General features: G+C 44.7%; 1 protein-coding gene across 1 annotated transcript in view; it reads right to left on the bottom strand.

Annotated features, from left to right (window-relative positions):
- TACR3 (tachykinin receptor 3) overlaps positions 1 to 11,799 on the bottom strand; it is a 113,399-nt gene extending 101,600 nt beyond the window's left edge. Inside the window, exon 1 of the mRNA XM_090034785.1 lies at positions 11,324 to 11,799. Within this exon, the coding sequence (XP_089890911.1) occupies positions 11,324 to 11,799 (476 nt within the window). The remainder of the gene's footprint in view (positions 1 to 11,323) is intronic.
- Between the last annotated feature and the right edge of the window lie 241 nt (positions 11,800 to 12,040).

Below are 12,040 nucleotides of genomic sequence, written 5' to 3' on the forward strand. Positions count from 1 at the left end.
CACACACACACACACACGCTTACCACTAGAATGGTATATATATATTAGAATGTTTCAGGATGGGCAGCAGGGGATAATTGATTCCTAAAAGCCTGGGTTTCTCTCACACAGTTTTCTCAGCCTTCAGAAGCAGACAGGATGTATAACAAAAAAAGGTCACATAGTCTGAGAAACTGTGGGCATGTACCACACTGTTCCATAACATGAGATAGAATGGCACCAGCTCGCAAGGCCAAAACCAATTCCAATGGCATCCTTTTCTTGAGCAAATGCACAGAGCATGATCTTGTTAGTGCAAACACTATCTTCAGACAGAGTGACAAATACAAAATTACTAGGAAACACCATCACCCTAGGCACTGGCATTTCCTTCACTATGTTATTGTTGGAGCCAATGATTGGATGGATATCCATAATCAAATGATCCATGGGAGGAACTGATTACTTTTGATGAGATCATTGTCTTGTCAGATCCATTATTAACATCCATCTTTCTCTGAAACACCCAAAACAGCCCAAAGCAATGTGAAGTTTTTTTCAACATGAAAGGTCTGGGAGGATCTTCAAAAGCATCTTCACAAAATGCTCTCTGCTTTGCCTACACCCAAAAGCATCATGGAAGAATTCTGGAAGGCCTGCGCTGACTCCAGTGTCAAGCACCCATTGATACCAACACTGTTTCAATGAGAGCAATGATTCAAGCCCTCCAGAAAGAGAAAAGCTCATTTTGCTTGGCAAGATGACACCTCATCTCAGCCAAAGAAGCTTCTCAAAACTGTAACTCAGAGGAGGATCCTGGAAATGAAAAACCAGTGGTGGCACAGAGCCAAAAATATTCAGCTTTATGCCTATATCATGGCATATATAGTTTCTTCCAGGCAAAAAAAGACATCTACAGTCCAACCTCTCATGGTTTGATACTCTTCAAAGCCAACGAGTTTATCCCAGCTAGAAGAAAAGAGCACTTCAGGGTGCTTCTGAACAATGAGTTGACTGTGGCAGTTGCCATCAAAAAGTCCATCCTTCAACACCTCAAAAGGGGGTCCCTCACTATCCTAGAAGAAGTCTGAAGTGTCATCAAGGAAACCAAAAACAAGGTTACTGGACCAGATGGCATACCTGCTAAAATCCTGAAGGCTGGAAACAATGAACTGGTACTGAGGCTCCATGGATTTATTCTTTGAATTTGGAACAACAAGGATATGCCTGAGGACCTGAGGAATGTCAACATTGTGCTTATCTTCAAGAAAGGAGATAACTCTGTGTGTGGCAACTATTGAGATATTGCCCTCCTTTCCACAGCATGAAAATCCTGCCTGCATCCTCCTGAATCATCTTTTATCTCTTGATGAGGAAGTCCTGTCAGAATCTCTGTGTGGTAACAGATCATGCTGCAGGGCAATTGACATGGTCTTTGATGTCTCCCAGGTCCAAGGGAAGTGTTGGGAACAACACCAGAATCTGTGTATGGCCTTAATTGACCTTACTAAGGCCTTTGATTCTGTACATTCCAAAGTCTTGTGGAAAGTACTGGCCAGATTTGGATGCCCTGAAAAATACATTGAGGTCTTGAAGCTTTTACGCAACAGATGACTGTAACTGTTCTTTCTAGCAGATTGGTGACTGATCTATTTGTCATCTGAACTGGGATCAAGCAAGGATGAATCATTGCCCTAATTCTGTTCTCCATCTGTTTGACCATCACCCTGGCTTTTATTAAAGACTAGCTCCCTTCCAGAACTGACATTGAATAATGAATGGATAGAGGGCTTTCCAAATTGGGATGTTTTTGCTTAAAGACCAAAGTATTCAAAACAACTGTCCTTGACCTTCATTATGCTAATAACTGCACCATTTCTGTGCACACTAAAGAAAACCTCCAGACCACACTGGATTTCTTTGCAGATACCTACTGAACTTTAGGCTGTTCTCTCAATGTTGAGAAGACTAAAGTGTTCTATCAGCATGCTCCAGGATATGAATGTAACACCTCTCCTGAAATTACCACTGAGGAAAAGATCCTGGAGGTAGCTAAGCACTTCCCTTTGTAGCTACCTTTCTTGAGGAGGAGATCCAGCACAGGATCCAGTTTGCAAGTGCCTTCTTTGGGAAATTGCTTCTTATTTTTATTTTTATTTTTAGGATCATGATCTCTGGAAAGATCCAAGATCCAAGTCTACAGTGTGGTCATCATCCCCATTCTAATCTATGGATGTGACATATGGGTAACCTACTGTTGTCATCTTAACAGCCTGGAGAGATATTGCCAATGATACCTCTAGAAAATCCTCTGCATCAAACAGGACAATTGCTGCACAAATGCCAACATCCTTTCTGAAGCCAGTGTTACCAGCATTGAATCAGTGATCCTCAAGCACCAACTTCATTGGAATGGACATTGTGTACAGATGTCTGGCACTTGACTCCCAAAGCAAGTGCTCTAGTCCCAGCTTAGTTGCAGCCTGAGATCTCTTAGAAGCCACAGGAATCTCTACAAGGACACATTGAAGGTACATCTCAAGAAAATGGATGTTGACATCAAGAACTGGGAGGCTCTGGGTGTTAACACATTCCAATTGCATTGCAACCTCAACCAAGCAGCAGAGCTCTTGGAAGTAGACTATCTTGCCCTTGAAGCAGAGAAGATTGAGCAGAGGAAGGAAAGGGAGAGAAATCCCAGCCTGGAGCTTTCTCTACCCGGTGGAAAGACCTGAAACTTCCGAAGACAGATCTGTGGCTCAAAGATCAGACTCTTAAGTCACCTCAAGACCCATCAGTGCGCTGTGGTAGAGATTACTCTTGAATGAAGGGATTGCTGCCACTGATGTACTCCTAAAAGGCCTGATACAAACTGAAAATCACTAAAATTACTTCCATTAACTTCAGTGGTCTTTGCATCAAGCTCAAAACATTTAAAATTTAGAAATAGGTTTGTAATCATTGCTGGAAGGTATGACAGCAAAGAAGGACGATTTAGGGAAGAAACCTACTAACTGATCTAATCTACAAATCCAGTCTACTTTCCCAAACATACTCACAAACTGTAGAGGACATAAATTTAGGAGGCATTACCAACACTAAGAAGGATCAGAATATCATTCAGGAAGACCTGGATAACCTTGAGGACTGGAACAATTAAAATGGGATGAAATTGAATAGTACAGAATGCAAAACCATGTAATTAGCTACATGACCCAAAGGGGCTGGGCTTGTAGGATATAAGATCAGGGGCCTGAACTAGGCAGGCAGTCTGACCTGGAAGCCATGGAGAGAACAGCTCTTGAGCAGAAGGGCTGTAGCAAGGCTCCTGACTAACACCTGTGCTGGGGTAGGCAAGAACGTGGCTTAGAGACTGACACTGGGGTAGGGGCTAAGACTAAGGGCAGGGTCATGTCCACAGAATGATGAGAGCAGGCAGAGTTGGGGACCTGCATCCCATGAGGAGCGTAAACTGGGGCCAGGGACCTGCAGCCCATGAGGGATGAGAACCAGGGTCAGGGACCCATAGCCCAGGAGAGGTGAGATTAAGCAGGGCCCGGGGGCTTTTAGCCTGGGAGGGGTGGAGTCTGTTGAAAGTAATCAGGCCTGTACCGAGGATAGTGGCCTGGGCCTTGGAGGGGCTGAGAAGAGTTGCAGGTACAATTAGAGACAGAGGCCTGAGCCCAGGAGGGGCAGAGAATGCAGTCCTAAGCCTAAGAGGGGTTGAGACTGTTCAACGTACACAGGTCAAAGCCTAGGAGGGGCCAGGCCTGTTAAAGGCACTGGGACTGGAGACCCCAACAGTGGTGGAGACTTTTCTAGGTTTAGATGCCTGCATGGACTTGAGCTGACAGTGGGGCTGAAGTCCCATGGAGGAGAATATGACTGAATTAGACATTGGGGCTTAAAGCCCAATGAAGAGTGAGAGATTGATACCATCTGAGAGGCTTGGGCATGGCAAAGAGGGGAGATGAGGTCACATAATTAGCCTGTTAGTTGAGTATGAGATCTTTTTTGGGGAGCCCTGGGGTAGCTTCCCTTTTCATAAAAGCATAATTACATCCAGGCATGGCAGGAGAGTGGAAGGGGTGATTGCTCAAAGAAAGCAGAGGTGACAGGGACTGAGGAGGTACTCCAGGTGGCATCACTGACACCTCTGGGGTGGGACCGGGGTACAGGATAAAATTATAGTCTATAAATACATATAAACACATATCTGGAGAACAAGAAGTGTTAAGAAGTGTAATGTTGGCACAAGAATAAATATATATAAATTGGTCATGAATAAACTTAGAATGGAAATTAAAAGAATGTTTCTAACAATGAGAAGTGTGACATTCTGGAAAAGCTTTCTGGAACAGTAGGGTCAGTGGGGAAAAACATAACCATTGGGCCTTGACTGGTTTAGGAAATGGTTCTATGACAGTGTTGCCTGCAATAGCAGAGGATTAGGCTTGATAACCGAGGAGATCCCTTTCAGTGTTATGTTCCTAAACTGGTGTTAATGAAACCCAACAGACCACTGTTTGTTTTGAGTGGATTTTTAGCTCAATATGATAATTCTGATGGCTTTAATCTAATTTCATAACAGTATTGTCCTAGGGCACAATTGTTTGAATTAAATACAAATGAAAATGTTTTCATTATGATTTTCCTGGTTTGAGAAATTACACTAAGTGGCTCATATTTTAAATTAATCTCGTGCATTTTTTTTGTTTTTGCTTTTTGCTTCATTCTGTTATGTGTATTGCTAATGAAGTAAGGAAAAACATTAAAGGTATTATTGAAACTGTATTGGGACTTTGGGGAAAAAAATCAAGTTTTAATTTGGAGAATGATGGTTTCCCCACCAATAATTATCTGAATAGAAGTTAATTATAAGACACACAATATTTATAGTTTATTCACACAGTAAAATATAACATCTCTGAAGTTTATATTAATGAAAGCTTGTACCTATAAACCACTTATAAGAGGCACTGTAAAAGCTCTTCAGAAAAAACAGAAGACTTGTAACATTATGCTAGATTCTATCATCCTTGATTCCTTCTGTTGCCAGATTTATGGCATGAAGCAGCCTGGAATGCTTAAGGATGCCACTTGCTTAAGGATGCTACTGCCAGGCCTGAAAAGCTTGTTGCGTAGACACGGCTAGTGTTCCCTCTCTGTGGTGTTGCTGGTTGGCTTGTGGATGCTGGAGAAATCAGTGATATTGATGCATAATGTAGATGAACAATTTTTTGATCTGAAAATAGCTGTCACGAAAAAGAGTGAGACTGGCAAAATGAGGTACTAGATCAAATGTTGGCAGAATCTGGCCATCAGCTAATGAGCCAGTTACCTTTTGTGTAAACTGGTAGAGAAAGTCAGCTCCTGACCTAAGGCATTATATAATGTTGTCTCTTCTTCTGAGGCCAGTGGCTTAGTCTGCAAAGTAATTTTACTGTGCCTGGCAAGCGTATCGAGCATACTGTGCGGCTCCTCACATTGTGTACTGTAGCTGTGTGTGGACTAATATGGAATGGGATTCTTGTCACTGTCACTCACCAGTGCTAATTATCTCACTTGAAGCCCTGTTCAGATGCAGATGCATTGTTTGTAGTTTAGGAGATAGCTGGCCTGGAACAGCAAATTTTGCTTGAGGGCATTGTTGCTGGGCCCATTACGTTTACTGTGTAGCTGTGGCTTGCCTCTGTGGGGCCTTGCTGGTTTGCTTCCATGTAAAAGAGGAGCCCATTCTACACTCTGGCTAATTCTGCAGTGGTGTAGAATCAGTATATATTCTCAGGATAATGTCGTCCTCACACATACATTCATTCTGGAACAGAGGTAGTCATAAACAGTATAAACACAAACTGCTGTTCTAGAAATCTCGGCCCGCACAGCAGTGCCAGATTCTGAGAAAATTATTCTGTCCTACGACTGTCTTCTTATACAAAGAAAAACCCCCCAGCTGCCTGCTCTCCTACCTTATGTCCAGCACTTATTGCAAGTTTAAAAAAAACCAAACAAACCCAAAAGAAAGCTTGATTTTTTTGCATGCTAAAACAATAACTTGACATTTAGCTATAGGTATAAGGTGACCATATGTGCTGACACTCCCATATTCTGTAGGCTGGTTCCACCCATTTGGTCAAAAGTTTTGGGATAGAGTCTGGTAAGGAGGCGGAGCAGCATGGTGCCCCAAGCAGGTGGCTAGGCAGGCACTGCTGCTGCTGTGCAGAAGCAAGGTGGGCAGACTGGAGCAGGCACCATCCCACTTATATGTGGCAAGTCCTTGTTTCCACACAGCAGCAGTGGTGCCTGCCCCGCTGCCTACTGCCTGCCCTGCTTCTCTGCCCTGCCTCCCTGCTGGCCTCTGGCCTGGGACTTCTGCTTAACTGGCTGGGACCAGCCTTCAGCATCCAGAATCGTTCACCCCACACGGCACATCCAGAACTGGCACAGCCACCCCACACAGCACATGGACCGTTTCCCCCCACTGCAGGGCCACAGCTGCCCCCTTCAGGGCCCACAGCCTCTCCCCCAGCTCATGCTCAGCAGCAGCAGCCATCGAGGCGCTCGGGGCTCTCCTGATACAACCCCCCCGTGGTGCAGGGCAGCAGGGCTTGGCCCCAGCCGTTTGGCACCTGGCACTTCCTGTGCCAAATTGTGTGGGCCCAGCCCAGCCCTGCGTGGGGCCATGTGCCTTTGGGCAGCTGTGAGCCGCTCGGGCTGTCACAAGGGGGCCAGCACTGCTTGTGAGGACCACCTGTTGCGCCCGGTTGGGTCCTGCCTCCACAGAACCAGCCCGGCCCAACAGCACATGATGTGCACGCAGGACCTGGCCGGCACAACAGGCAGACCCTGTCAGTGGCGTGGGGCCCTGGATGACAGCCCAAGCAGCTTGGAGATGCCCAGAGTTGCAAGGCCCTGTGCTGAGCCAGGCCAGGCCTGTGCGATATGGCACAGAGAGTGCCAGGTCCCTGGCGGCTGGGACTGAGCCACACTGCCCCATGCTGCTCCATGAGGGAGGGGCTGTGCCAGGAGGGCTGCAGGTGCCCCAATGGCTGCTGCTGCTGTGGGTGAGCTGTGGGCCATGTGGGGGTTGGGTGGGGGACCCACCCCTCCTGAGCTCCCCCCCTGCATGGTCCTCTGCACCCTCACAACCACCCCTCTCCAGGCTCCCCCACCCCTACTTACCTGGAACAGAGCTTGGGTCCAGGTTGCTGCAGCCTGCATCACTGTTTGCCTTGCATGGGCAGGCAGTGTGCTGCAGCATCCCTGAGCCATTAGAGACATTCTGGTCAACTACCAGAGTGTCTTTTTGAAGGACGTGAGCCTCCGGGTGCCTCAGGGCATGGTCCTGGACCATGCCCTGATCTGCTTTTTTTTCTGGATTTTTGGGGGTTTTTTTTGGATACCTGGATATCCAAGCATTACATTTTAAGCTCGCACTGCAAATGTGCAGCATGGGGATTATTTTTTTGTTCCCGAAGTGCTCTTTGCCACATCTCAAACTGCTTTGAGACACAGCAAGAGGCACATGTGGGCACATCTGGATGTGTCCCTTGAGTCTGTGATGCCTTTGAGAACCCCTGCCAACCTTACACTACGCAGACATGGCTAACAAAATACTCTGCTTCCAACAATCTGGCCCGGCACTAGAGGCATTGAAATTCTGATCAGGAACCTGCAGAGGTATCTAAGAGAGAGTAACCCATCCTGTGTGAATACCAAAGTGCTGTATAAGCATAGCTTATAATTATGTTCCTTGTATTTATCCCAGAGTCTTGAGCTTTCAGTTATTTGGGGCAATACAGCTTCCATTGCAGCAGCATATTAATGGAGGACATTCTTTGGCTTTTCCTTTCCTCAGTATTGCTTAGGTTTTAATTATTCTGTTTTTTCTTTACTTTTGTTTAGTTACTAATTGCTAGTTATTACTGTACTTTAATTGTCTGCACAGTTCTCTGTATGCCTCAACAGAATAGTTGTTCTAAAAATAAAGCAATAGCAGTATTAAAACCTTTGCATTGCTACTGTGCCTTCCATGCAAAGAAGTAAGTGTAATGTGCATGGCAAGTGTAATGTGCATGCAAAGAAAGATCACTTCATTCACTACTGAAATAGATTTGGGTGTCAGAGGGGAAATGAAGAATATGATAATCAATTTATACAGTATATTTAGTTTGGCAGAATTTAATTGCTTCCATTAGAGTTTGATCAGAATACCAAAGATAACATCTTTGTTCCTGCAAATAAGTATCTCTAAGGAAAGAAATCAAGGCCTCATTGCTGTATAGGAGCATAGGACTGGAAATGGTCTTCTGGGCCACTGAGTTCAGTCCTCTACATTTCTTCTTAAAGATCCTACTTCCTGCACAGCAGCATCCTGTGACAGGAAACCAATTTCAGCCTCAAAGTTCCTAAGAGTTTATCTGTTTTGTCTTTTTTCAATCCACCTGGACATTTCCAGCTCAGCTTTGTTTCCCAGTTGACTCTGCAGGATTATTCTGTAGAAGCAACCAGGGAGCAGTGGGCACAACTGTTAGGCATAAAAGGAGGAATAGCAGCTTTGTAGGGGAGAGTGCTTGTCTGCCTGCACCTCAGAAGGGTGAGTTTTGATGGAAAAAGACTCATGATAAATGCTGCAGAGAGCCGAGTGGTACCCCAGTGATGGGGTTGTTAAAGTGGTTATTGTGCCTCTGTGACAAAGACTCTGAATGTGTGTATTTTCCCTTGCTTGGGAGTAGGTGTTTTTTGGGTTAGTGGATAGGTAGTCCTTGGGATCATCTTTGAGCCCAGCCATGGGTTCAGAAACATATTGGAGGGAAGAACAGAACCTGGTAAATTATTTTTGAAAAGCAAAGGGGAACCTTCTTGGTAAGTTTAGTTTTCCTGATTATACTAGGCAGAGAGAGGAGAGTACACTTTTTCATTTATTCTGAAAATGCACCCATCTCTGTACCTTAGGGAGCATGTAACATAAAGCAGAGGCATACCTAGTGATTTTTATGCCTTGAAGGGGTGCTGTGCCAAGGACCTGAGAGTTGGGGGGGGGGGAATAAGGAAGAGGGAAGAAGAGGGAGAAACAGGGTCAAGCATAGGACGGTCTTACCTGACAGCAGTTTTTGTTGCTGCTACTGCAGCTGACTCCCTTCATGCTGCCTTGTTGGGATTGGTGCTGGTTCCTTACACCCTGCCTGGATGCAGCTACTGGGGTGCTGGCTCCCTGGGTTCTGCCATTCTGACGCCCTCCTCTGAATTGGTGCCGTGGGTTAGTGCCCCCTCACCCCACCCTAGTTGTGCTACTGATCTAAAGCAGCTTCCTCATTGATTCCAGTCTCCTAAAATACTTAAGAATTCTGTGATGCAACAACTCAGAATGTTTTCTCCTCAAAAAAATGCAGCTGCGTAGAAATGAAAATAAACCTAGAACTCTAGGGCCGGATTCTCAGCATCCAAGAACGAGCATTTGCATCACTGAGAGCTTTAACTTATCCCTAACTGGGTAGCTGGGGAAATCCTCAGCAGGCTTAACGATGACATTGGTTTATGCTACTAGCATTTTTCTCTAAGTGGGGATTGTAGGATAGGGAAGGGGAAAGCAGTGAGGATAAGACGTTAGTGTGTTCTGGCAAAACTGTGTTTACAGAATAGTATGAATTCACCTGACTGAAGATTTAGTTCAGAAATTTATAATTAGCATAACTAACAGGGTAAGGTATTATGAACTTTTGCTCTGTATACAGAATGTATTCAGGTTGCAGCAAGGGAAGTTTAGGTTAGATATTAGGAAAAAAAAATTCTCACTAGGAGGGTAGTAAAGCACTAGAACAGGTTACCCAGCAGGGTGGTGGAATCTTCATCTTCCAATGTTTTTGAGACCTGGCTAGATAAGCCTTGGCTGGGATGATATAATGGGGACGGTCCTGCCTGGAGCAGCAGCTTGGATTAGATAACTTCCTGAGGTCCCTTCCAACCCTAATTTTCTGTGAATCTATAATGGCACAGAACATTTTACTGCTTTCACTTACAAATAAGGTAATTTTAAAGCTTCATAGGATAAATTAGACCTTTTAAAAGAGCAAGTCATTATCACCCCAAAGTTTCACAAACCCAAGCATGTCAACTGACCCAAGATGTACAACATTATTCTAATCTTAGAGCTGTCCAGCATTTAAAATCTGAATTATTTTAAAAGCAGAGCAAGAACAAAACCATGGACTACAGAATTTTAGCAATAACTTTAACAGAGATTTCAGCGGATATGGACTGTTGAGCTTTTGGGGGGGTTTAGGCAAATTTGATTGCTTGGGTTGCAAAGCATGTGATGAATCATTTTTTTAAAAGAGTGTGTATGAAAATGATCATAAAGAAGGGAGTGCTTCCCAGAGGAAGGCTTCACAGTACCCTGTACAGAGTCACCAAATCAATCTAGTAATATATTTTTGTTGAAATCTGAGTGCTACCTCTCTCTTCAATGAATAAGAGCCTTTATACCATCTGACCAGCATGGACAACATAAGAATAAAGTTTATCTCTGTCCTATTTCTTTCATATTTCCCAAAGCTTCTTTGCTGCAGTTATTTGGAATAAAATCAACAATTGCTAAACATGTAATACCTGATGTAACAATACCTGTTAGCTGGCACAAATGGCATTGCAAATTGTCTAATTAGCTAAGAATAGGAGGAAGAAAGGCTGAGCAAAGCTTTCTTCTAGAGGAGTTACTGATAACATAGCCTGAGGTTGCTTTCTTCCTGCTGAGTAAAACCTTATGCTAACTGCAGAAATACAAAGGGGAGGGAAATTTGAAATGCTTTCTTTAATCAGACAGTCAATATAAACACTGCAATAGCAGAACATTGTGGCACAGACTGAATTGCTTTTCTTAGAGAGTTGCAGGGTCATCACGCAGAGCAGGGGCTGGCATGGCACAATCTGTATTAAAAGGATAGGAGCAAGGATATCACAAAGAAAAACAATGTGCATGTGAGAAAGAAATGCAGGGTGCAAGGGAAAGAGGAATAGGTAGAAGGAGATAAAGAAAGAAAGAAAAAAAGACTGGGAGGAGAGAGAAGGATAAAGGAGAGAAAGAGACAAATCAAGGATAAAGAAAGAAAATTCAAACAAATGTCTAGAGGAGAGCTTCTGGATGCATGGTGGGATGTCACTGATCGGGTGGGATGTCAGCCAGATAGGCTGGACAGAGATTTCCATGCATCACACTTTTTGAGTGTGTTTTCATGGTCACGGCTCCCATCACCTACTAGGCTTTATCTCCAAAGTTTTTTTTTGCTTTAGCAGAGAGATCCTGACCTGATCTTGTTATCCCCACCTTTCCCCTTCTTTCTCTCACCTGTCAACAGCAATTGCTGTCATGGAGTAGATGCTAGCGAAGACTGCAGTGATGGGGAAGAAGTTATGGAAACGGCAGTAAGCCTCCCCAAAGTACCACTCACTGTGAAGGGCGTAGATGAAGTTGATGAGGGTGTTGAAAGCTGCCATGGAAGCATCTGAGAAGGCCAGGTTCACCAGGAAATAGTTGGTCACTGTCCTCATGCGCTTGTGAGCCAAGATGATCCAGATGACAATCAGATTTCCAAAGACAGCCACAGCCACCACCCCACCATAAGCCAGAGACCACAGGGCAATGCGCCAAGAGGGCTGTACAAACTGGTTGGAGAAGTTGGCTGATGACGACTGTACAGGGGGGGAAGCATTCCCAGCCTGTGGCCCCAGTGGTTGCTCCCAGCTGTCCCCTGGTCCAGCAAAGCTCATGTTCCATCTGCTGCTCTCATTTGCACTCCAGTTGGCTGCCGGTATAGAAGTCATCTTGAGTGAAAAATACCCCTCAGTCTTTTCCCCCCTCCCCCAAAAATGTTAGGTAACAAAACAAGTGTAAGGGAGTGAGTGAGGGATAAGAGCAGGCTTGAGCAATATCACTTGTGGTTATGCTGTTTAGACCATGAAGGATGCTACATTAGCTGGACCAGGATTGCTGCTGCTTCTAAGTATAAAGCCCCCTTCGCTCTCAGCTCAGACAGCTCTTGCTTTTGGTTTTGCTGAAGAAAGA

Source organism: Crocodylus siamensis, chromosome 2, assembly GCF_052110815.1.
Source record: "Crocodylus siamensis isolate JL-2025a chromosome 2, ASM5211081v1, whole genome shotgun sequence".
Classification (NCBI taxonomy): Eukaryota; Metazoa; Chordata; order Crocodylia; family Crocodylidae; genus Crocodylus; species Crocodylus siamensis.